General features: G+C 53.7%; 2 protein-coding genes across 3 annotated transcripts in view; both read left to right on the top strand.

Annotated features, from left to right (window-relative positions):
* The first annotated feature begins 253 nt into the window (after nucleotides 1-253).
* Nucleotides 254-20,742, top strand: Ctdsp2 (CTD small phosphatase 2). 2 transcript variants are annotated; one of them, XM_029542282.1, is made up of 8 exons: nucleotides 254-646; nucleotides 12,284-12,429; nucleotides 13,559-13,597; nucleotides 13,973-14,074; nucleotides 14,801-14,857; nucleotides 16,689-16,781; nucleotides 16,841-17,044; nucleotides 17,190-20,742. In XM_029542282.1, the coding sequence occupies exons 1-8, from the start codon at nucleotides 583-585 to the stop codon at nucleotides 17,313-17,315; spliced, it is 831 nt and encodes a 276-aa protein (XP_029398142.1). In that variant the 5' UTR covers nucleotides 254-582; the 3' UTR covers nucleotides 17,316-20,742. The 2 variants fall into 2 exon arrangements, with proteins under 2 accessions (XP_029398142.1, XP_029398143.1); XM_029542283.1 differs by having other exon boundaries at nucleotides 256-646; nucleotides 16,859-17,044.
* A 3,367-nt stretch (nucleotides 20,743-24,109) lies between these two features.
* The window catches only part of Avil (advillin), a 16,710-nt gene continuing 14,997 nt past the window's right edge, over nucleotides 24,110-25,822 (top strand). Inside the window, exons 1-2 of the mRNA XM_021205191.1 lie at nucleotides 24,110-24,215; nucleotides 25,497-25,571. Of these exons, the coding sequence (XP_021060850.1) occupies nucleotides 24,150-24,215; nucleotides 25,497-25,571 (141 nt within the window). The 5' untranslated portion in view covers nucleotides 24,110-24,149. The remainder of the gene's footprint in view (nucleotides 24,216-25,496; nucleotides 25,572-25,822) is intronic.

Genomic DNA, 25,822 nt, shown 5'->3' with positions numbered 1-25,822 from the left:
CCCCCGCCAGCCTGCCCGCCCGCCACCCCACCCCCCTCGGGGATTCGCTTTTTCCGTAAGAAAATAGCAAACCTCTGCAGGGTCCGCTGCTTCTGCGGCTCGCCGGGGGAGGGTCCCGGGGCCTAGGACGCTGGCCCGGAGCGGGACGCGCCGGCGGGCGGCGGAGAGGCCGGCCCAAGATCTGGGAGGAGCGCGGGGGTGGGCGCTGCAGCCGCGGGTTGTTTATCTGGAGTACGGAGGGGAGGGGGGAGCCTGGAAACCGCCCCGTGTCCCATTTCCTCCTCTTGTTTTCGCTCCGGATTCTCCATGTTGGACCCAAACTGAGGAGCCCGGAGCTGCCACCGGGGGATCGGGGCTGGGGGCACCGGGGAAGCCGCCGCCTGGCTCGCCCGCCCTCTCTGCAGGCCGCCTCCCTTCCCGGGCCCGGGGAGGAAACGCGAGGGGGATGTGAACAGCCGCGGGAGTCGGAGTCTCGGGAGCAGGAGCCCGACGGGCCCCCGCCCAGGCCCCCCAGCCCAGCCCGCCTGCGCGCCCGCCCGCGCGTCCTCCCGCCCAGCCAGCCCGGGCCCGCGGGATTGTTAGATGGAACACGGCTCCATCATCACCCAGGCGCGGAGGGAAGACGCCCTGGTGCTCACCAAGCAAGGTAGGGGCGCAACTTCCCAAAACTTTGCGTCGCCCCCCGAGCGGGGAGGGGGCGGAGGATCCGGCGGGACCCGGGGTCCGTCGGTCCTCGCACACCCGTCGGGCTCTCGGACCCCAGTGGGGGCTGAGCGAGGCCCCGGCTGCCAGCGCCGGGCGGGAGGGTGTCATCCGCGCAGCTGTCACCCGTCGGGCCACCCCTCCCCCCCGGGGGCAGGCAGAGGCTCGGAGGGCGCGCGTCGCGCCAGGCCACCCGCGCCGCCCCCACCCGAGCCGCGGAGATGGAGTGGTCACTCCTCCCCCACCCACCACCGCCGCGCGCCTGCCCCGGGGAGGGCACGAGGGGTCCCGAGCTGGAACGCCACTGGGACCGGAGTTTTCACGCAGGACCGGGATGCCCGGGCGCTCGGCGGTGGCGGCGCGGGGACTCGGGACGAAGTTCACCGGCCAGAGGCGGGGGCGGTGGTGGGGGAGGGGGGAGGGCCGCGGTCACCGCCGGGCGCGGGACTCTCTCGCGGCTCGGCGGAGCAAACAAGCCGGACCCGAGGCCCGGCCGGAGCCCCTCCCTGCCCCGTGCGCTCCCCCGGGGCCGCCGCTGCACACACACAGCCGCGTTTGTTTAGCCCGGGAGCTGTGTCCCTGGTTACATAATTCGCCGGATGGCATCAGACCCAGCGTGTTTCTGAATCGCGCAGCGAAAAAGTGCGAGTTTGTCTGTGGGCAGAGGCTCGCGACCCCCCCTCCCGCCTGATTGCAGGGGGAGGTCGTCGGATTGAAGCAGACAGGGGCGTCCGCAGGCAGACCCTCTCTGGGGTGTGCTTGGGGAGCGAAGCGGAGGCCTCAGCCTCCCGCGGGGGCGGGGAGGAGATTGGGGCTGGGAAGATGGGATTACTCGGTTTGATCACAGTGGGGTCCCCTGAAACTCTCCTCTCCCCTATGTTCATCTGGCCTTGAGCATTGTGTTCAAGATAGCTGGTAGAAATTTCCGCGCAGAGTAAGGACTAGTGTTGCCCCCTCCCTCCTTTTTTTTTTTTTTTTTTTTTTTCTAGAGAACTCCCAGGATTGTGGCCACTTGGCTCAGAGGCTGAGTGGCGAGCACGCTCTTGGAACCAAATCTCAGGCGTTGCAGCCCTTTCTTATTATTCCAGAGGGGCATAAAAGGCCCGTGCCACAACTGAGTAGACTGAGGCCTGGAGCCTGGAAGGAGACCAGCTGTGGGGCCTGGATGTAGTCATCTCCTACTAATACTAAGCAGCAGGTCACTTTTTCCTGGGGTCACTTCCCAAGGAGTCTACCCAACTTGCCTTAGCCTAGGGGCAGAGCAGCTGGGCTGGTGTCCCAGGCTCTCTGGAATTCCTTGTTAGGATGGGGGAAGGGGAGCGGTGCGTGTTTCTTGGCCTTCTGAAGCAGCCTGCGCTGAGAAGAGCCGAAGCCCTGCCTGCCCCTCCTCCTTGCCAGGGACCCTGTTCTGACTGCATCACTGACCCAGCGGCAAGTTAACCTCCTCTCCTGGCCTCCCAGCGTGCTGAGCGCGGCAAAGGGAGGCTGCCTGTGTTTATCAGTCACTGCCAGTGTTCAGTTCCCTTTGCAGCCTCATCCCAGGAATAGGACCCACGCTTCAGGTGAAGAAATCAGGATGGGCAAGGACATACGAGGAGGGGTAGTGACAAGAGGCCAGGCACAGCGTGTGCCTCCTTCCCACCTGTGCTCCCCTACAGGGTCTCCTAGGTGTCCTGAGGGTGGCAGGGCCAATCAGGCTAAGAAGAATCTGGACTGTGCTGTAGCTGCACTGGGCAAATCAGAGCTGAAGTCTCATCCAGCAGGATGAGTGGCAGAGAGCAGGGCAGCTGGCTTCCTGACCGGGTCAGGTTGCTGGTACTGGTTGCGGGTTTTCTTGGAGTTACATTTTTGTTTTCTTTTTTTGTGTGTAGTTTGTCCTTCACATTTCTCCCTGGAGGAATCTGAATTCTCCAGCCAGCAGCCTCTTGGTGTCTCCCCCCTCCCCTTGTCATTCAGTTGCATTCCGGGGGAAGGCATGCTTGCTTCTGAGCAGCTTGGCACCCAGCAACCATGCCAACTAGCTGAGTCGGACATCATTTACAAACAAAACCTGCATCTTAACACTCATTTAGGAATTCCTGCCCCTCCCCCTCACCATCTCCCACCCCCAACTCCTGTCTACCTTTGGAAGAGCAGAAGAGGAGGAGTGTGAAGCAGTTTATTAATGAGTTGATTTCTGGAAAGAAACAGGTTGCCTCTAGCTTTGGGTATTTTCTCAGTGAAGTTGTTTACCAGTGCAGATTTTTTTATGTTGACTATTTATTTATTTTTAGCATTCTGTTCTCTGAGTGTTAAGGCTGCCTGGTGTGTTGATGATTCAAAAGTAATTACAGTCAGGGAGGTAGGACAAAGTTGCTGAAGTCATTGATAATATAAGCAGCAAAATTAGATCAACTCTCCAGGCAGACAGGAGAAATGGCTCCCGGGTGCAGCAAGAAGCTGGCCGTGTGTGTGTGTCACATCAAGTGTGTGTATCACAGCAAAAGTAAAAGCAGCCATTTGGCAGGGATGGGTGCTTACTGCCGCCTGGTGTAAGGGTGTCACCCAGTTACTAGGAGGCTGTGCCCAGCTCTGGGCTCAGATGGGGAAAGCAAAGGAAACAAGGCTGCCTTTGGTGAGGTAGGGGCAGGGCCTCCAGTAACCTATCAGGACTTTGGGGGGAGTCAAAAATGATCTGTTATGGGCAAGATCCAATGCCTACTTTTGGAAGAATGACTAAGCTTTGGACTCCTTGTCTCACATCTGGAGCTGGGCGGGGTCTGATGTCGAGTTACACCGAGGACTCTTCCCTGAGGAGGCTGTCACTAAAAACTGCAGTGGTTAGATTTATATTTTATGTTTATGTTTAACCTCCGTGTATATCTGTGCATGCATGGGTGCCTGGTGCCCACAGAGGTCAAAAGAGGGCATCTGGTTCCCTGAGATTGGAGTCAGATGGTTGTGACCCACCATGGGGTCTGGGAATTGAACTCAGGTCCTCTGGAAGGACAGCCAGTGCTCCAAACCTCTGAGCCATCTCCCCAGCCTCTCAATGACAAGTTTTTCTTCCTGCTCCCCACAGAAGGGAGAAATCCTGCCCTTTCCCCTTGAGAGTCCAAGCTTCCTGTAGCTGCAGCTAAGCCTTTAACAGGAAAAGCTTTGAAAGGAGTATTGGTGGTGGGTGGGTAGGGCCCTCCTAGGCCAGCCTGCACAGGTGGGAGCTGACAGGCTCAGTCCTGCTCCTACTGGATTTATCCCCCATCCTGGGATCAGGCTGAGTGGCCACTGAGACCACGTAAGCCAGAATTGCTCCCCACTGAGAGCCCTGGGGTAGGGCTTTGCTCCTCCACAGTCAGTAAGTGAACAGGGCCTGAGGCTTGGCAGCTGACTCGAGCAGTTGAAAGAAGCCATACTTGAGAGAGAGGTGAAAAGCCCCTGGGGATTGCAGGCACAGGGAAGCATGAGGTGTGGGAGAGGCCTGTGTCCTTCCTCCAAGCCAGAGAAGGCAGGAAGTTAAACAGGGTGAGAGGCCTCTCCGGTCAGTCTTTTAGTGAGATGTATTAAGAAAGGGACACTTCTAACAACAGGATGTAAGAAGTATGAGATGCTGTAAGTGTGTGAGAGAACATGTGCACATAGTGGCTGTGTGAGTGTTCAGGCATGCACTTACTGACACATGTGGTTGGGCACAGCGTCCCCTCAGCTTTGAGAAGTGTGGGGTGTTGTCTTTATTTCCATCTTGGGATATTTTATCCTGGGGTTGGTGAAGAGGTGGGATCGCTAGTTGTTAGGTGTTTGTTATTGTTGCTCCACATTGGTTGCTTCAGACTCGTTCCTAAATGCAGCTTGGCTGGTGCTCTGTCCTCCCTCTTCCTGTCCCTTGGATATGCTAAGAACAGGTGTCCCCAGTCACCACATTGGTGTGAAAGATGAGCCTCTGTGCCTTCCTACAGACAGCTTCTGCTGCTTGTGCCTGTGTGTGTGACAGGGACGGGGCATCTTACAGCCTTGTGCCTGTGTGTGTGACAGGGACGGGGCACCTTGCAGCCCCGGGCCTCGTGGAAGAATTTCTGAAGAGCAGCTTGAACCTTGGAAGCAGCTTGGTGTCTTGGAGAGGGAACTGGCAGTTGTGTATGTGACTGCTGCCACTGTTTCATTTGGTCGGAGTCTGTGGTCTCAGAGGATTATGTTCTAGGTGCTCTTAGTGACAAGGAGGGGAGCTTTGGGAGAGGTGGCTTTGGTCTGAGTGGAGAGCACAGTGAGAGCTTTCCATCCTGTCGCAAGCTTGAAGTGACTACGAGGAAGGGTGCGGATTTGGCTCATTACATCCCTTACATACTCAAAGCCTGTGTGTAGCCAGCTGGGCTGTAGAGGAACATGCTCCGTGCAGATCTTATGAAGAAACCGGTAGGGATTAGAAGGAGGACAGTGGGCTTCTTTGCAGTGGTACCCTCAGGGTCAGAGACTAAGAGCGCGTCCCCTTGAGTGCAGCACCCAGCCCTTCACTCCACGGGAGCCTTCTCCTTGGTTAGCTTTCCTACAGCTAGCCTTGAGCCTGAACTTGACCCTCAACACAAAAACCACACACATCTCGTTCTGTCTGTGTCTCTCATCACCTTTCTACATCAGTCACACACACACATCCCCCTCGCCCTTGTGGTGGTGGTGTACTATGACAGACTTTGAGCTGCTACTGCCTGCTACTCAGTGCTGGATCAAGGGAGGCCCCCTTGTCAGCCTCTTAGAATCCTGACAGACTCCCATCATAAGCCACAGGCACTGTTCCCAGTGAGAGAGAGGCTGTGTGACACCGATTATGGGAAGGGACAAAGCATTCCACCTCTACACAGCAGGAGGAGGAGGGCCTCTCCTTCATGACCCTGAAAGGAAGGACAGCCAGCCCAGGTCTCTTGACTAGGGTCTTGTTTTGTCTTTGTTTTGGGACAAGTGAGGCAAACCAGACTCAGCCCGACAGTCCTGGGCCATCATCAGATCTGCTGGAGAGACAGGCTTCTGGGGCATTCTAGTTCTGAAAGGGGTTGGTTACAATTTTCTGACTCTCAGCCAGGGACGCACATCAGAATCCCTTGTGACACTTACTAAAAATACAGCCCCCTCCCCCACCCGCACACCTGGGACCCAATGACTCAGAACCTGGCAGGTGGGCCAGGCATGTGTGTTCCAAGTGCTCCCCGTGATTCTGACAGGTGTCCTGGGAGGAGCGCCAGGCAGCACCGCAGAGACGCCAACTGCCTGTTCAGCCCTTAGCAGAACATTCCCTCAGGGTCCAGAGTCACTTTCATTAGGCAGCCTGTGGCTCTAAGATCCAGGGGAGCCTAGATTTCTGAGTAAGTGGATAGAGTAATTGTTCTTGCTTACCAGTTCACAGAACGCTCACATGGGCAAGGTGCTGAGAGCAGAAGCTTGCGTGACCTGTGGAGCCCACCCTACCTGCTACTTCACCCCATGCCCTAGGCCTGTGGAAGATCCAGATAGCTCAGAGGCTGCTGTCGTTGGCTGGTGGAGAGTGGGGAGGAGCAGAGGGCTTGGAAGTGGGCAGCACACGATTGAAGAGGCCAAATCCTGAGGAGGGAGCAGGTTGGCCAGCCTCAGAGGCAGAAAGACATAATTAGTTTTGTGTAGTCCCAGAGGCCCACGTTTGGGCTGGGTTATATGGCCCCCTGAAATAAGTCTCAGCTGGTGTCACAGTGTGGGCATTCTGAGATTGACTGACTTTGAAGTGTGAAAGTGTCCTGTGCCATGCCTAGCAGCTGACAGAGCCACATCAGGCCAGGACACTCAAAGCCCTTAAAATCCTCACTCTCTGAGATAGCCATTCTTTTACCATTTTACAGATGGAAAAACTGAGGTTCTTGGTATTTGCGCGGAAGCCAGATTTATTTATTTACTTACTTGCTGATGGAGATCTGACCCACAGCCATACAATTCGCCTAGCCCTTGGAGCCAGTGGCATCTGGGTAGACACTTCTCAGCTCTGGCCTCCTGTGCCTCCTGGCCCTGGATTCTTCTTGGTGCTCTGAAGCCCAACCATTCAAACCAGACCAGCCCTGAATGACCATCAAGATGATGTCTCAGACCGACTTGCCAGGGTTCCCTTAGCGCCCCTCCCATGAGCCCGCTTAGCTTCTCCTCAGGAGGAAGGAGCACTAGCATGGCTGGTACCCAGTACCCGGCAGTGTCTCCCTGCACAATCCAGCCCTGTGCCCCTCACGTTTCTCAGGTTAGTCCCTGCTGCTCCAGAACGAGACCCCCCATTGCATCGTACCTTTAAATATTTATTGCTATTACTTTCAAATAATTAAGGGAAAGTTCTTAAAATCCAGGTCTGAGACCCTGAGAGAGCTGGGGCAGGGGCAAGACTATGAAGCATGATGGCATAAACCGACCGAAAGAAGAGAGGAGCCTCTACCCCACAAGGGGAACGGAGGAGCTGCAGATGCAGGACTACCAGAGGCCTAAGCCGTGCTGATGTCAGCCAAATTCTGTGATGCAAACTGCTTAAAAAGCCCAGCCCGTGCACACACCCACCTTCTGCCTGCCTCGCTGGCAGAGAGAGTGCGTCAGTAGTTGGCCACTGTGCATGAGAGGCCCACCGTCCACTGCCGCCCTGCCTGTGGCCTTCCTTGTCTAGGCATCTCCTGCCCTCTTGTCTCTTTGCCCACTTACCTGCTGGTCCAAGGAGCCCTTCCATCAACCTGGCACTTGAGTGCCTGTCCGCAGCCAAGGCACAGACGCTGCTGCTGACAACCTGGGAGGACTCCTCTCCACAGGGAGCCCCAGTCAGATGTGCCTTGGCTGCAGGGCCCAGGCAGCTGGCCAAGAAGGGCCGGAAATGCTCCAAATACTCTCCTTCCTCCAATAGCACAGGGAAGGGAGGCCGCTCAGAGAGGCCATTTTATAGTGAGAGCCGCCCTGCCCTGTGCTGTGGTAGGATGGGAGCTGATGGGGAAGCTCGGATGTTGAAGGGAGTGAACCAGAAAAGTATTCTTGTATGTGAATGGTCTTATGAAAATCCCATAGCTCAAGGAGTTGCCTTCTGCCTGTCTGGTGCTGTGCGGATTTCCTGTGAGGAATTCCTTTACCAGGATACATAACTATGTTGTTGGCAACTGTGACAACTAGACCTGACCTTCAGAAAGTTAAAAATAATGCCATCCTAGCCGGGCATGGTGGCGCACGCCTTTAATCCCAGCACTCGGGAGGCAGAGGCAGGCGGATTTCTGAGTTCGAGGCCAGCCTGGTCTACAAAGTGAGTTCCAGGACAGCCAGGGCTATACAGAGAAACCCTGTCTCGAAAAGCCAAAAAAAAAAAAAAAAAAGCCATGCTGGTAAGGCCAGCCTTCATCTTTTTACAGGCACAGGTGTTTACTGCTGTGGGGGAGCCTAGGGGAGAGGACGGTGTTAGCCTCCGGTGTTGCTTGTCTTGTCACATCCCAGCACCATCCATGGAGGCCGAGAGGGAAGTAAAGGAGTGGGGGAGGGGAGGGTTCTCCCAGGCACACGTCCCTCATGTGATGCCGAATTTCTACCACACAGTGAGGAAGGGAGGGCCCCTAGTTCTCTGTTGCTCTCCTGGAATGAGGCCCAGGTTGTTGCCAGTTAGTGTAGCTTTCAGTCTTAGAGGTTACCCTGGATCTCACTCGCGTTTTGTTTATCCTGAGTGAGGTCCTGCTGTTGAATCCAGCCCAGGCAGTACCATGGAGAGAGACCTGGCTGCCTGTGTCCATAGTCTACCTCGTGAGGAACCCTGGCAGCTGCAGCCTTGAGTCGGAGGGGCGTTAGGGGGCCCTGGTTTCTAGTCTTCAGTCCCCAGCCCTTTCTTCTACTTAGAACTGGCTCCCCGGTGTGCCTTACTGGCCTGTTGGACTTGAAGAGGCTTGGGACGGAGCCGGTGCTTGTCGAAGACAGGAAAGGAAGACTTAGCTTGCCTACCCTCGGGAAGGAATTGCTGGAGGGGGTGGGCTGGGGGCAGGGATGCAGCGCAGAGCCATCCATCCATCCAAAGGCTTTTGACACAAGGTTTTGGGAGGGAGGGTTTTGGGTGTCCTTGCTGCCTTCTGTACCTCTCTGGTCTGCCTAAGAATCTGGAGGGGGCATGGGGGCGTGGCGTCGAGGCTCATTCTGGAGGGAAGTAGAGCAAATGTTTCCTAGAAGAGGCTAAGAGCTCTGATTGCTCTTCCAGAGGTCCTGAGTTCAATTCCCAGCAACCACCTCGTGGCTCACAACCATCTGTAATAGGATCTGATGCCCTCTCCCCTTCTGTCTGAAGAGAGAGAGTGTGTGTGCTCACATAAAATAAATCAATCAAAAGCTAGAGACAGACAGACAGACCAGTGTGTGGATCTGTCTAGAGACTGTTGGTGAATGCCTGCAAGCCTTGGCTCTGGGTTCAAATTCTCACCCTGCTCTCCTATACTGCGTGGCCCCAGTGGGCTGATTAGCCTGTTGGCCTGTTTCTTCCCCCCCCTGCAAATGGGAGGCAGGACCTACAAATGAGTTCATACTGAGGGTTGGTGAGGCCCTGAAGGCAGTGTCTAGCACAGGCCTGGCATTGCTCTTGTGCTCTGTAAGCGTGGCTGTGGCCACTCGGCTCCTGCAGTACCTCCTTCCTTCCCTCACTTGGGGGCTGTGGCATGAGAATGGAGGCTTCCCCAGGACCCAGCTCTGCAGGAGTGGCAAGCCCGAGAGGCCCTGCAGTAGTTAGTAAAGTTGTTAGCACCTATCATACGTAGGCCAAAGGCTGTGGAATGGAATAGGTGAGGCTGTTGTTGGCCCTGCAGGGAAGCAGCCATGGTGGGAGAAGCTGAACCCAGCCCTGATGCCCCTCAGGCATCCTGTTTGAAAAAAACTTAAGGAAATCGGCTGGCATCAAGGTTGCTGTGGGGCCTGAGGTGGGGGAGGACGTGTGGCCTGGGTGGGGGGTGTTTCCTTCAGAGCTTGAACTCAAGGTCAGGGCAGTTTTGATCTCCTGAGATACAGAGGTTGATGGTCACACTGTGCCTTGGAGAAGCCCCTCACCCCTACAGTTTAGGATTTCTGTAGTGGACCCAGGCAAGGTCTCTCTCTCCCTGGCCCCAGCCAGCTGCTCCAGGGTTCCTTATCCTCTTGGAGCTGGTCACTGTGATGACCGCACTGGGCCTGGCCTCTCTTGAGGAACGGCCTGGGTTGTATGGTCTTCTAAGAAAGACTGTGCCTCCAGTTGTGGTTTGTGCAAGAAGAAAACAAAAACCAAAGGAGAGGCTTCGACCTTGGAGCTTTGTCTCTGCGTCTGCCCCAGCCCCTGAGCGGAGGTCAGTGGGGCCCGCGGGTGGGGGTGAGAGCAGCCCCTTCCTTCTGGTTTCTGATGATTAGGGGTCTGGAGAGTTCTTTCTGAGGAGCAGTGTACCCGCCACCACTGAGCGTTGAATTTGGTCTTCGACAAGGCTGTGGTGGGTTTCTTCAGCAAAACCTTTACCACAAAATGCCCAAAGAAATCTTGGTTCTTCTCATGTGGCCAAGACTGGAAGCTAGCGATGCCACAGGGGCCAGCGAGGTGGTTCCGGGGTAAGAAATGCCAGCTGTTCTGCAGCCCTGACAACCCAGCTTTAACCTTGGGATCCACATACAGGAGCAGAGACATTCACATAGAAATGTGTCCTTTGACTTCACATTTTTAAAAAGTAATGCCCACATTTTCAGACAATTTCCTGGAAAGGCTCAGTTACTTTTCAGAGAGGTCCCCAGTGGCCATACCAAAGTGAAGGGTAACCCCATGCCTAACCCAAGAAGGGAAAGAAATCACACACTAGCTGGGCAGTGGTGGCGCATGCCTTTAATCCCTACACTTGGGAGGCAGAGGCAGGCGGATTTCTGAGTTCCAGGACAGCCAGGGCTACACACCGAAACCCTGTCTCTAAAAACCAAGAACATGCACTAGGAAGGCCCTGGTTGTCCAGATGAGAGGGGCTTCACTGCTGCTGCATGGGCTGCTGTGTAGGAGCCTTTTCTGCATCCTTGATCTGGGGAGCTGTTTGGTTTTCTCTCCTCTCCCTCAGGGTCTCAGGCAGCCAGGTCAGTGGGTTTGGCTCTGCCATCATCTCCTCCAGTGGGTGGCCCCCACTACTGTGGGTTTCCCCTCCCCTTGGAAGAAGCTCGGGAAGCCCTCTGGGGTTGGCGGGTTCATCTTGCTTTTTTTCCCTTACATGGCACCTCTGGAGCTCATTTGCCTACGCAGTAGTTTGTCCAGTGCTTTAAAGTAGACCAGCCTGTTTCTCAAGTGGCTCTGGGACATGCCGACACCACCCCCACCCTGGGAAGAGACCTATAGCTGGGACCATCTCATAACTGGGTGTACAGCGCCATCTCCTGGCCACATTGCTTCTCGCAGCAGCTCTTCCTTGTGTAACAGCAGATCTGAAACCCATTGCTGATGGGTCCTGTAATGCCCTTTGCTCTGTATCAGTCCAGCCTTTCTGGGGCTGCCTTGCGGAGCTGCTGTTGAATTGGCTTTGTATTTCCAAAGCCCAGATAATCAAGGTAGGGGGAGCAGCTGCAGTCTGGAAACAGGCTTCAGACTCAGACTGGAAGCTGCATTTTGTCATGACCTAGGGTCTTAATTCAGCTCTTTTCCAACCAGCTCCCTGGGGTGGGGTTGGAGAGGAGGGTGGTTGGGTGAGCACTGAAGTTTTTTTGTTTTTTTTTGGGGGGGGGGGTTCTTGGTTTTTCAAGACAGGGTTTCTCTGTATAGCCCTGGCTGTCCTGGAACTCAATGTGTAGACCAGGCTGGCCTTGAACTCAGAAATCCGCCTGCCTCTGCCTCCCAAGTGCTGGGATTAAAGGCATGCGCCACCACGCCTGGCTGAGCAGTAAGTATTAAGGCAAACAGCTAGATCGTGAAGAGGAAACACGATTCAGATGCAGCCAGCTAACTGGAGCTGAGGTTTGGGATTTCAGCTTCGTGTGTGCACAGAGGATGCATGCTCATGCTCACCTCTATGCACACGTGAGCACAGCTTGTAGGAGACGGTTCTTTTCCCCCATGTGGGATGGAACTTGGTTGGTCAGGCATGGTGGCAAGCTTCCTTAGCCACAGCCATCTCAAACCGTTTTGGAGAACTTTAGACTCAGTTCTGTGGCTGCTGATCCGGAGTCGGGAAAACGACCCTGGTCTGAATCATGGCCGTACTGACTCCAGGGGACCGAGTTGCTTTCCTGTGTCAGGGGAACTTAGGGCCTCAGAAGCTCATTTTGATGGTGGTGTGCTGGTGCTGGGTCACAGAATACCCAGCCTACCTTGAGATCCCCTTGAGACCTGCCATAGCATGAAGAATGAAGCCTGGGCAGCTCAGATCTCCCCAAACCAGAAAGTGGGGTTCACTGTGTCCTCATTCAAGGGAGGTGTGTGTGTGTGTGTGTGTATGTATGCTCCTTAGCAGGTGTGTGCTCTATATATGGTGTGTGTCTCACTCAGGCTGTTTAGCAGGTGTGTACTGTACCCCTGCAGAACCTAGACTTGAAAGCGTATGGACATGTGGAGCTGCTGACTAAGACTGACGGTGTCCCTCTAGCTAATGCCTCCATCTGTCCTTCCTTTCTTCTCTAGGCCTAGTCTCCAAGTCCTCTCCTAAGAAGCCCCGTGGCCGCAGCATCTTCAAGGCCCTCTTGTGCTGTCTCCACACACAGCATGTTGTCCAGTCAAGCTCTACCACTGAGCTCACACACAAGGAGGAGGCCAACACTATCGCCAAGGTAGCAGCAGGATGGGGCGTGGTGCGTTTTCTGGCTTGGTCTGGGGTCGTGAAAGTCCCTGGCCCACAGGCCCTTAACTCTCTTCCCTTAGTAGTCTCTCTCCTTCTTGATACTTATCACCTGTGGGGATGGCTGTCCAGATACTGCAGATTCCAGGACCCCGGAAAGGTGTCCTGCAGATGTGGAAAGTGAACCCCATGTTAATTGTTGAGAGTGGTGGGGTTGGAACTCAAATATCTGGCTGTGAGGCCTGTGTTTTTTATTGTCTCGTGTCCAGAACTGCCGCTGAGCCATAAAACTGCCATGCTCTGAATAACCCAGCACTCAGAAGGCAGGTGGATCCCTCTGAGTTTAAGGCCACCCTGGTGTGCATAGCAAGTGTCAGGCCAGCTGGAGCCATGTAGTAAGACCCTGTTTCAAAACAAAGACAGCAATAAAGACCCTACTAGCAATTTGTTATGCTACTATGAACCACTTGTAATACTATCTGTAATGTTAAGTCAAAAGCAAAATGTAAAATCACATATATTACCATGGGGAAATACTAACCCATATTTGAAAGATACATGCTCAAATCACATCTTAGGTTTTTGTAAGTTCTAGAATTTTAGATGTTTTTTCAATGCTCACATTAGGACATTAGTACTTTTTTTTTTTTTTTTTTTTTGGTTTTTCGAGACAGGGTTTCTCTGTGTAGTCTTGGCTGTCCTAGAACTCACTCTGTAGACCAGGCTGGCCTCGAACTCAGAAATCCGCCTGCCTCTGCCTCCCAAGTGCTGGGATTAAAGGCGTGCGCCACCACGCCTGGCGACATTAGTACTTTTTACATTTTTGGTGTTGTCCCTTTGTGACTCCATCCCCCTTCATACTTGTGGGCACCCCAGTGTTTCCATGCTCCCCGAGAGCCTGTGCCCGTGAGTGAAGGAGCTTAGCCCTCAGTCCCCGAGAACCTGTGCCCGTGAATGGAGAGGGGGGCTTCCCCTCCTGACCAGCTCCTCAGGAAGGCCATGCTTGTCCTGTGGGGAGCCGTGGGTGGCTGGGTTCTCGGAGAGCAGATCACAGGCAGTGTTTTGCTTAGGGCAGCTGTAGTTGGTACATTGGCACTTACCACATCCTTTGTCTCCCACAGTCCGATCTTCTCCAGTGTCTTCAGTACCAGTTTTATCAGGTTCGTTGATCTGGCTGGCCCTGTGGGCCCTGTCTAGGCTGGCGGGGGGCGGGCAGGCAGAGCAGTTACTCTCCTGTCCTGAGCACCTCCCCACTCTCTGTGCTGAGTGTTTGCCGGGGCCCTGTAAAGCTGTGGGGACAGGCACACACCCTCTTCCCATCTCTGTGTCTACTCCATACCATCCCAGAATGACACCAAATGTTCCCACAGCCTTAGTAGTCCTTAGACCCTGCTGTTGCCTCTATTCTCCGCCTTTAAGCAGGACCTTCCTGGGTGGACGACTGTCTGCAGGCAACTTGGCTCTTCCCAGTGCTGTGCTGAGGGGTGATTGGGCTTCTTGTTGGGCACAGCTCAGCAGCCTGGCTCTGCTTTCAGATCCCTGGGACCTGCCTGCTCCCCGCGGTGACAGAGCAAGACCAAGGCAGGGTCTGTGTGGTCATTGACCTGGATGAGACCCTTGTGCACAGCTCCTTCAAGGTGAGTCAGAGTGGCACCCTTCCCTCGGGCCTGTGTGAGCTGCACAGCAGGGCAGTAAGGTGAGCAGATGAACGTGGAAATGACAGGGACAGGACAGGCTGTCGGCCACCCTGGAGTCACAGATAGCCAGAGACCAAAACTGAAGAGGTTAAGGCACACGAGTGTGTGCATGCAGGCATGCATGTGCGCACACGCGCGCACACACACACACACACACACACACACACACCACCACCACCATCACCATCACCACCACCATGCTAAATGCTGTCTGTCTCAACCGTGAAAAAAAGTAGGTAAGCATTATCTGGTCTTCCTGACTGGTATATTTGTTAACTCAAGAAAGCCTTAAGTTGGGTGCAGAGGGAACTTCCACAATTCCTGTGCTTGGGAAACTGAGGCAGGGAAATCACAAGTTCCAGAATAACAGGAGTTGCACAGTAAGAGCCAGTCTTGAAAGAGCCAGGCATGCATGCCTGTGTCCATAGCTCATGGAAACATGAGTTGAAGGCTAGCCCAGACTATGTAGCAAGACCCCATCTTAAAAGCCCTGAAACTTACCTCAGGTAGAATTTGGCGGGAAGGATGGATGGGTGGATGAAGGAGAGAGGAGACCTGAAGAGATGTGGTCCTTTTTGCCCTGTGCTGGCTAAGAACTGCTCAGCGGGCTGTCTCCGGGGAGGGGGGGGGTCCTGTCTGCTGACGCTATGTTCTTCTGCCTTCTAGCCAATCAACAATGCTGACTTCATAGTGCCTGTAGAGATTGAGGGGACCACGCACCAGGTGAGCTATTTGCCAGCACACCCTGCCTCAAAGGGAAGCTGCCTCTTGACCTGATTAGCACCAGCTTCCATGTTTGTTGATGGTTTGTCTCCAGTTCATCCATATATCTCCCAGTTCATCCATATATCTCCCTCTAGTCAGCACTCCTGTCTCTCTATGTAGTCAGACTGTTTGCAAGAACTATGGGCTTTTTTTTTTTTTCTTTTTAAGATAAGGCCTGCCACTTTTTAAAATATTTTTAAATAATTATTTGTTTTATGTATATGAGTGCACTGTAACTGTCTTCAGACACACCAGAAGAGGGCATCGGATCCCATTACAGATGGCTGTGAACCACCATGTGGTTGCTGGGATTTGAACTCAGAACCTCTTGAAGAGCAGTCAGTGCTCTTAATCACTGAGCCATCTCTCTAGCCCAAGATAGGGCCTTTTTATTTAATTCTAGCTGACTTGGAGCTCACAGAGGGCTAGAGTTAAAGGCCTACACCACTGTGTGCAGCACCGCTATGTATAGCCTGTGGCATTTTCACATCATAGTCCTAGCCATCACTTCGGCTTTTTAGAAATGTGCATTGGTGTTTTGCCTGTGGGTGTGTCTGTGTGAGGGTGTCAGAGCCCCTGGAACCGGAGTTACAGTTGTGAGCTGCCAGTGGGTGCTGGGAATTGAACCCTGGTCCCCTGGAAGAGCGTGTGCTGTTCAGCCCATGCAGTCCATTCTTAGACACCATCCCTGCCAACTGGACAAGGCGAGCCTTGCTCTGTATGCAGGATTGTTAGGATTTGCTCCATTAAGACCTTGGTAGTAGTGTTTCTGCCTGGAGGCCTCCCTGTGCCTCTGGTGAAGAGCCACTGAATGTGTCTTCCCTGGCCCAGGCCCTTCCTATGACACCTTTCTGACCTCCTGCCCTGGGTTTTACATTGGTTTCTGTAAGTGCTTCATATGCATCTGTCAAAGTGGCAGAGTCCAGGCTCTGCCGTGTACACTCTGCTACCTGGGGTTCAGTAAGGACCACGAGGCGTTGGTGAGAGACTGTGTGCCCAGAGGCACGTTGGTCGGCCCGAGGGAGGGCCAGAGACAGTCGTACAGACCCCCTAGCAAGCATGAGACCTGCTTTCACAGACTGGGAGTGGGAAAGTTCAGCTTGAGACAACCAGTCTGCAGCTGCATGGAGGGGTTCTGCTGCTAAATGGGAGGGCTCTGCTCAGTTGGTGCTGATGTGGGCTAGGAGGGACTGGGGTGGGCACACCCTGTGCTGCTTTAAGGAAGTGAGTGAGTGGGCCTAAGGAACACTTGTGCAGGCTGAAGTAAGAAAAAAGCAGCACATCATAGACTGGGTGGCGAGTTAGTTGAAGAACCTTTAAAAGCGAGCAAGTCCTCGAAGCTGGTGGTATGCACAGAAACCCACGAGGGTGTGTGTTGGAGAAAGTTTGTGGTTCTTGCCAGATGGGGACCTACCCAGGCTGTCCTGCTGGGATCCAGTACAGAAAGAAAGCTGCTGCGGAGGCTGTGGCTGGATTCAAGTAATCCAGGATAGGCTGTTTCCACCCGTGAGGCCTGTTCTTGATTACTTGTTTCTGGAGGCAGCTCATGGTCTGCCCCCAATGAAGATGGCTCCTGGGACAGAGTGCGTTCCTTCCTGGCGGGTTAGGATTGGGCCGGTGGAGACAGCAGAAGCCTGGTAACCTGGTGGCGCTGTCTATGGTGGGGCAGAGCTCTCAGTGTCTTGACCTGGGTATCTAGGCCTGCTGCTTTTCTGTCAGTGTGCTGGCAGAGCCAGTGCAGTGTCCTTGGCCTCCTGCGGTCCTTCCAGCAGTCCACTCTGTCTCCCAGGTGTATGTGCTCAAGAGGCCTTACGTCGATGAGTTCCTGAGACGGATGGGGGAGCTCTTCGAATGTGTTCTCTTCACTGCCAGCTTGGCCAAGGTACCTGACTGCAGGAGGGGCGGAAGGCAGGGGAGCCCAGCCCCACACCTAGGCTAAAGCTTCTCCTTCTCTTCCAGTATGCTGACCCTGTGACTGATCTCCTGGACCGGTGTGGGGTGTTCCGGGCCCGCCTGTTCCGGGAGGCTTGTGTGTTCCACCAGGGCTGCTATGTCAAGGACCTCAGCCGCCTGGGAAGAGACCTGAGGAAAACTGTCATCCTGGACAACTCCCCTGCATCTTACATCTTCCACCCAGAAAATGCAGTGAGTGCTCACATCAGGGACTGGGGTGACTGCAGGCTGGGCCTGTGGGCTTTATCAGAGGAGTCAACGACCCCTGTTGTGGCCCAGCAGCCTCCAATGGCACTGGAAAGGAAACGTCAGATAATGTCACTCTTTCCTGCCCCAGGTGCCTGTGCAGTCCTGGTTTGATGACATGGCAGATACAGAGCTGCTGAACCTGATTCCAGTCTTCGAGGAGCTAAGTGGAACAGATGATGTCTACACCAGCCTTGGGCAGCTGCGGGCCCCTTAGCCTTCCTGCTCCAAGAAACGGCCATCCCAACAGGGGACTTTGCTATACTGTGCCTTTGTGATCAGCCTGACTGACAGGGTCTGCAAGTAGCCAGGGCGTGTGGGACAAAAGCTGTATGGCAGGTCACAGGCAGAGCAGGAAGTCAGACCAAGACCTGGAGCTCTCTGCACCCTGTGCTCAATTCCCAGGTGTGTGTGTGTGTGTGTGTGCGCGCGCACGCGCGCGTGCGCGCGCGTGCATGCATGTGCCCATCCGGTAAACTATGGTCCAGGGTGCCCAGTTGTCCAGTAGGGGGAGAAGCTGAAAGATCAAGACTCAACCCAAGTCATTTGTCTCCTTTCCTGCTCTGCTGTGAGCTACTGAGCTTTACAGCCATGAAAACTATTGTAGGCTCCCTCGCCAAACCATGGCTTTTCCTCAGCATCACAAGACCTGTGCCAAGGAGAGAGAGAGGTCAGAGGCTGCTTGGATGCCCAGACACACATCATTCAGAAAACACGGAAACCTAGCCCACAGCTGCAGACATGTTTGGGAGTATGAGAGCGTGTTCGCAGACCCACCAGGCTCTGTGTTCTATGGGCTGTGCCTGGCTCCAGCAGAATGCCTGCCGTGGGCGCTTCTACGTCCCCGGGCTCCAGTGCCAGGCCAGCTTTCTCACTCCCAAGCCATAGTCCTACTCCCATGGGAAAGGAGGCTTCTCTCTGCCCTGGAGGAGGACAGACAGCTGATTTATGTTCTTTTAACTCTTAAAATTCTCTTTCTAATCTTGGAGTGGTTTGTATCTGGCCCAGCTCCAGTCCTGGGCCTGAGGTTTGTGTGGGAAGTGCTGGGGTACAAGGAAAATGCAAATGTTCAATGCAAGATGTCTGTCTCCTTGCTTGTAGATCCCAAAAGTGCTCTTCAGGGGTTCTGTGCTAGCTGATACAAGGACATTAGCTCCAAAGGCTGGGGAGGGCTAGACTCTCCCTTTGTGTCTTCCCCGGTGTCCCGCCCTGGCTAACTCTTGTCTGTTCTGGCCTTTGTCCTTCTTGGCCGTTTGTCTTCCTCTCCAGGGCCTTGGGAGAAGGACTTTCCCAGGTTGTAGGTGTTGCTCTTACTTGATTTGCCAAATGCCTCCTGCTTCTGGTCATAGGACTGAGTGAGTCCTCATGGCCCTGTACTCTGAGCATCCCTGAACATCTCAGTCCTGTTGCTTTAAATGTCAGTCACAGAGTGGAAGTTTCCCCAGAGCGGAAAGCTAATGGGAAGTGTCACTGTCGTTGGGAACCCAAGGGACCCCTGAGGAGCCTCCACCTCAGCATCACTGCCTTAACTGAGTCCTGCCCAGGGTTGGGTAGGATTCTCAGCACTCCCTCCCTCTGAGGTGGGCGGGAGTTCCTACCCCGGTCTCTGCTTCCTGCTCCCCCCCACCCCCAGGCAGGTCATTGTTTATGGGTTGGTTCAGGTGTGGTCACCTCCCACTCAGGAGTCATATTTTCTAGTTTCCACACACTAGGTCCTAGCTTGGTGGTATGAGTGGAAGCTGGCTGGCATTCCTCCAGCGCTCTGCAGACTTCTTCCTGGGCCCGAGGCTATGGAGCCTTGTCTTTCACTTCTGTGACAAAAGCATGCCATTTCCCCAGCACCATTTGCTGGTGTCTGTAGGGTCCTCCCAAGGTGAGCTGAGGGCTGCAGGTGCTAGCCAGGAGCATGGGAGCTTGGCTGTGGCTTCAGGTCCAGGCCCTGGTCTCACTGGCGTCCCAGTACTGCAGAAGGGGTCCTCTCACAAAGCTACTCTGAGGGCTGGTCTTGACTAAGCAATAAGGGCCTCAGAGTTGATTGAATTTTAAGGTTCCTTTCTGGCTTCTTGGTTCTCCATGCTTTACCTGTGACCAAAGCCCAGTGTGGCTTCATGGAGCCCTGCTGCTTCTCCATGAAACCCTAGCTCTAGGCCTGACTGCCACCAGAATTCTCTTACCACCTGCAGTCGGCTACAAAGATGCCATATCAACTCCTCTCTTCCCAAAACTTAACAGGACCTGCTGTGGTGGCACGGAGTCAGCTAGGTGTTGTATCTTGCTATCCCTGTGCTAGTTCCATGTTTTAGGAGCAAGTGATGCTGGGGAGGAGAGGAGGGCAAGATTCAGAGGAGCCAGTGCCTCCTGAAGCTCTTGCTCCACTGCCACCAGCCTGCCCTAGTGCAGACTCATCTTCAGGAGTCAGTAGACCACCGGGCCGGGTGTCAGCAGGCTCCACTGCCACCAGCCTGCCCTAGTGCAGACTCATCTCCAGGGGTCAGTAGACCACCGGGCCGGGTGTCAGCATCCACTCAAAGCCATGCTAGGAATCTGCCCCCTGCCAGGTTCAGCTCTTTAAGGTGCCTCTTCAGGGACACAGTGTGTGTCTGATTGGGCTTCTCATCAAAAGCCTGATGTTCCTGTCCCTCTTATAGGGGGAGCTTTGGACACAGGACCAGTTTGATAAAGGGCCAGGTAAGGGTTTCCACTCTGCACATTGTAGAGGGGACATCGTAGGCCCATGGGTCCCTAATTAAAGAAGTTGAGTGAATTTGCCTTTGTTTAACCAGGGACCTGTCTCACTCCCTCCCAAAGATTTTTGTATAATTGTATAACCCCCTCTGTTAACAGTGGCCCAGAAAAGCTTTGTACTAAAAGCATGGGACCCTCTCAGCAAGCATTCCCGGGAGATGGTCCCTTGTAGGTCCATGCCCTGCCTTGTTCAGAGGCCGCTTGGCAGTGTGGCCTGTTTGTGCTGTCCTGCATCCAGTGAGTTGGCCTGGCTAAGTGAGAACGGTGAGCCATTTCCACTTTGGGCTACTTAACCACGGCTACTCAGTTCCTTTTTTAAAAATAGCCTAGTCGTCCCCCCCCCCACACACACACACACAGGGTTTCATGAATTCCATACGGGTTTGAACTCCTGTTTAGCCAAGAATGATCTTGAACTGGTCTCTGGCCTCCACCTCCTGAGTGCTGGGGTTACAGGTGTGATCACCTTGCTGGCTTATGAGGTGCTGGGAACAACCCAGGGCTTCGTGCGTGTCAGGCACGCATTCCCGACTAAGCTACATCCCCAGTCCCTCTTTGTAGAAAACATAAGTTAAGTCCATATGCAGGGGAGAAGAGGCCACAGGCCAGGCCAGTGTCCCATCCTTTAGTGTGGGGTCACAGTAAGCTGGTGATACTTGTTGCCTGTCATTACCCCAGATCTGTCTGTTTCCATGATGCCAATTGGAGGGGAGGGGTCTGCTTCCCACTGTGACCAGGCTATGGGATCCTTGACCACCTTGCTTCATGATTTGATACATTTGTTGTATTCAAAAACTTGAACTGTAGGATGCCATTAAGAGTCTGTTTATATTTTTGGAATATTTGTATTAAAATTGTTAATAAAGGCTGGTTTAAAACCTATGCATGAGTGGGAGCTGCCTTCCTTTTCTTCCACTGATCTGACACTCAGTGGATACTGTTCTTCCTGTATGACCTCTTTGGTCATGAAATTATAGCACCCAGCAGAACAAACACTGGGATTCTGATCAAGGTTACAGAGGTTGGAATGCATTAGCTCTTCTCTGGCCTGGGTCGGAACCAACTCCCCCCCCCCCCCCCCGTACTTAGAAAGCCTGTGCTTGCTGTACTATTGACTGGGTATAGACTGAAGCCCTGGGGGAATTGGAGGCTCCTGCATGTGCTCTTGATGCTGCCAAACAGGAGCCTTGAGATTCAGAGCCCAGCATGGTTTCCGGGCACATAGTAGGATGACATGTACAGACTCCAAGCAGCAAAAGCTCTTATGACACCACAGAATCGCCCAGAATCATTTCGCAGTCCTGAGCGTCCAGGCGCACAGTAGGGGAGCTCTAGCCAGTCTCCTGTCATCAGCATAATACGTTCATATCTACAATATGGCAAATTCATATCCTCCCTCACTGAATTATTGATGGACAGTGCACTTTTAAAAAAATCAATAGACCAGGGTGTGGAGCTGGAGTTAAAAGAAGCCTTTAAAAGTCTGCTCTTCTTGTTTTTGCTGTTTTGAATAGAAGCAGATAAAGCTTTCCTCTCTGGTTTGAATAAGTCAAGATAGGTTGGCTGTGATTGGCCAGAGCTAGGAAAATGTGGTTATGATGCAAACACAAGCAAATATAACCCAGTGTCTGCTGTGCGGCCATTGCTGTAACAGGCTTCAGGAAGGCAGCTGGCTGCCGTGGGATACCTCATCAGTGCTTCACCTGCTGCTTTCCAGACTTCGGAGGACAGAGCGTCAGGTAGGTCTACTCTGTGTCCTTGTCAGCCAAATGCTGAGTGTGGATGAGGCCAACGGTGAAGAAGGGACAAGAGTCGTACCTTCCCTGGTTTTTATCTTTTGGGATGAAGCTTTGGAAAGATTGAGCTTTGCAAACTTCACACTGAGAGAGAACCTGTAGATCCCACTGATTAAGTTGGGCACGTTCTTGAGGCTCAGGGGTTTGGGGTAACAAGACCCCACTCATCTGTTCCACTGTGGGGCAAGAGAAGTTTAAACCCCAGTAGGTTACAAGCTACCTGGAATCCCCAAACCATACCCCGTGCCTGCGATCGTTATAGCTCTCGGTCCTCAAAGTGTTGATGGTTACAGCTTGTGAAGACCAACAGACCCAGCTTTGGGGGACTTTGATGTGGATAGATGGAACTGGGCTTTCTGGGTGTGGCATTTCCTGAATCTTGGGTCTCTAATCAGCTCCTGGATTCTGAAGTTCCATGGGGGACATGGGACTGCACTGGGGGCTCCGATTCACCGTGCTATGGTGGCTGGTTAGGCTTTACCGATAACCAGGAATATGTCAGCTCTGGTCCCCTTTCCTGGGTGGGTCACGCATTAGATTTAAAAGTGAGAAAACTCGGCCTGAAGGAAAGCTATTTCCTGGTGCTTCTGAGCTGTGCAGGGTGGGGCAGCACAAGTTATCAAATTAAATACTCAACCATCGGCAGTTCTGCACCACGGCTCTGCTTCAGTCTACTGCCAGCAGCTCAAAGGGGTCTGGCTCTTTGGTGGTAATGGCGCATCCTCTCCAAACCTGGTTAGATCCTTTAGGGCTCAAGAAAAGAATGGTCGATGGAGTCAGACCCTTTTTTTTCTTTTAGGGGTGGGGTCGTGCTGGGGATGACAGACGTCTACCATTTGAACTACGCCTCATCCCCAGACATGCCACACTTAACAAGCCCCGTATATCACCAACTATCAAATATCCACACAATCTACCCCCTACCCCCGAGAAAATTTTTGTCTTTTAATCTCTCGTAATTCCAACCATCCCATCGTTGGCTTTGAGTCTTAGGAGAAGCCAACCTAGCGATCACTTGGCATACTGTGAGAGCTCAGTCTCCCTGAGGGTAGGACTTGAGAAGAGACACGTTTGCAGAGCTACTGGGTCACCTCGTGTGTTAACCCCAGCCAAGTGCTGACTACTGTGACCAGCGTGAGGTCCCCGTGGTCATCTTACCAATTCCCTCCCTGGCCTTATTCAGCTCTGTGGGTGCTGGGAACCTCTAAGCTCCCCGAGGACAAGCCTTCCAGAGAAGCTGGGGTCTGTGTGGGACAGGCAGGGAGGCCCACACCCGTTTTCCTGGCTGACACTCTCAGCTCTTCTTTGTCCTAGGCACAAGCATTGTATCTTCCCCTTTCTTCTGCAAGACCAGTTCATGTATTAGTCATGAGAAAGGATGGTTACCGTTCTAGGACGGTTTGCAAAGTTATAAATGATAGCCAAGGGCAGGTGGGGGTGACGAGGTCTTGCCGGGCATCTGGGAAGAGGAGTTCAAGAATTGGGAGGAGGGGCTTCATTTGGAAATACTTTTTCTGTCTGGACTTCCTCTCTGAGCAACTGAACTTAGTTTTGGGAAGGCTGGCAGCATGAAAACATGGCTAAAGCACAGACTTTTAAGGTCAGGCGTGAAAGAAAATAAAAGTTACAAACCTAGGTCTGGTGGCAGAAGCCTGGGACGCCGGCACACGGGAGGCTAAGGCAGCTAAGGCAGAGGAGCCTGGGCTACGTGGATAGATACTGTGCTGATAAAATAAAATGTGCCAGGCAGTGGTGGATCATATCTTTAATTCCAGATCTTGGGAGGCAGAGGCAGGTGGATCTCCTTGAGTTCGGGCCAGCCTGGTCTACAGAGTGAGTTCCAGCATGGCCAGGGTCTCAGGGACCCTTTCTTGAAAAAAGTAAAAAAAAAAAAAAAGAAAAAGAAAAAAGAAAAAGAAACCAAAAAGCCCAGCTCTGGGGCCCACGCTAGCGTGTCTATAGACAGATTATCTACTATCTCTCTAAGCCTCGTCTGTACCACAGGTGGCAGGGAGATGGCCACTTCCTGAAAATGAGCTACTGTGGGCAGTGGATCCACATGGGCGTGACACTGTCACACTCAGGAGTATGGGTTGCCCTTCCTGCCGCCCCTCCTCCCCACCCATATAGAGATGGCACATACTGGCCCAGCACCTACTTCTGGTGACTCACAACTGCCTATAACTCCAGCCCCACGGAGTTTAACACACCAACACGCATGTATATATTTTAAAGGAAATGTGTCATCCCTATGGACCAAAGCTCTTAACCGAGGTGACAGCAGGTGGGAGACGAGCCTTTCGAGCAGGGACGGTCCAGCCAGGTCACTGTGTGAACTTGAGCTGCTGTGGTGAAATTGTGTGGTGGTGGCATGGTGATATACCGAACGGGCATGCGGCATGGTGGCTGACGAGACAGGGAAGTGTCTTGGGAGAAGCGACGGCTCCCTGTTCACTGTGAGCAGCATCACCCCCGCTTTGTGATGTTTCGGTTCCAGGAAGACAGACACTATGTCTCTGAGCAGTGCCTTCAGGGCTGTGAGCAACGACCCTGGGATCATCACATGGAGAATTGAGGTGAGCCTAGAGGGAGCCACACCCACCCTGACCACTGGGATCTGAACCATGGCTACGAAGGCCAGCATCAGAGGGCAGGCTTCCCCAACCTTGAATCTCCCAGTGACTCAGTGCAGGTCCCCAAGCAGAACCAATCTTGTCCTTCATCCGAGCATCTGGTTGGTGAGTCTATGTTCCCAATCAACATCTCAGAAAGACAGGTCCCTTAACCAAAGACTCTTGGCTGCTGGTCAGAACATGTCTGGTTCCTTCCAGCTTTGGGATGGGACATGCTGTTTAGATAAGCACTGCTCGTCTGTCCATCCTGTGGCCTTGGTCTCCAGGGTGGCTCTGCACTCTGGTCTGGGTGCACCTACCACATACTAAGACATGCACACCTCTACCTAGTCAGTTGTTGCAGCCTGAACCCCACAGGTAACATTTCCCTTCACCCTGCTCAGTTCCAAAGTGTGAGCCACAAGCTCTCGGGGCTTGCGGGAATCCGAGTCTGCTCTCGGTGCCTGGCTCCTCAGTCACTTCGGAATGAATAGGAAGGGCTGGCCAGAGGGAGAGGGATGTGTGCAGCCAAGCCTGGTGACTAAGTGCAAGCCCTGGGGCCCAGATAGTGGAAGAAGGGGACAAATACCGAGTTTCTCTGACATTCATACGTACAGTGTAGCACACAATAAGTAAGTGTAAGGAAGAAAGGAATGGACAGGTACCAACCTGGACTCACGAAGCATATTTAATATTTTCACACCTAACATCCGAGTTTTACATAGAACATACACAAAAACGGCGACAGGTTTGCTTCAGTTGGACAGAGAAAGTATCATTTGTATCTGAGGCCATGTGACCCGTCTTCCTGGGATGAACAAATCAGGTCCCCACAACCCAGACTCTGACTGTGGGACCCTCAGCCTGGAGCACCACATGCTGCTGGCGTTCTCTATGCTGTCTGCCTGCTCTCCTGCCTGGACAGTCCACACAGCTCTGATGAGGGTTACTTGGCAGTTACACCCAACTCCGTCCCCTGCTGTGGGCTTTGGGGGGCTCACAAGCCTCCCCAGGGGACTGCAAATGAGACCAAGGGGAGGCTATGGGGAAGGACACCGGGACATCAGGCCCAGAGTGCTCCTAGAGTGCTCCCAGAAGCCAGAGCAGTGCTCCTGTCCCGCACTGCTGCTTGCCTGTAAAGATAGGGAGATGGCTTCTCTGCTACCTGTGCTGGTGACAGGAGAGGGAGTCTGTGGGGAAGGCAGGAGCGAGGGACACAGCTGCATACTCTGCTAATCCTTCTAGAAAATGGAGCTGGCACTGGTGCCCCTGAGTGCTCACGGCAACTTCTACGAGGGAGACTGCTACATCGTCCTCTCGGTGAGCCATGTCCTCCACAGCTGTATTCTCCCCTCAGCAGGCAGCTCCCGGGCTGCAGACAGCTCCCATGGTGAGAGTGGTAGGGTTTGCAGTGTCTGTGTAGACTCTTCCTCACATTGACGGACAAGGGCCACCATCACGCCTGGGTTGTGATTGTTCCTGGGATTGTGCCTGGGGCCCTCAGTCCAACCCTCTCCTGGGTGTAAGCTGTACACACACACACACACACACACACACACACACACACACAC

This window comes from Mus pahari, chromosome 9 (assembly GCF_900095145.1).
Source record: "Mus pahari chromosome 9, PAHARI_EIJ_v1.1, whole genome shotgun sequence".
Classification (NCBI taxonomy): domain Eukaryota; kingdom Metazoa; phylum Chordata; class Mammalia; order Rodentia; family Muridae; genus Mus; species Mus pahari.
This window is presented reverse-complemented; position numbering and strand designations above follow the sequence as displayed.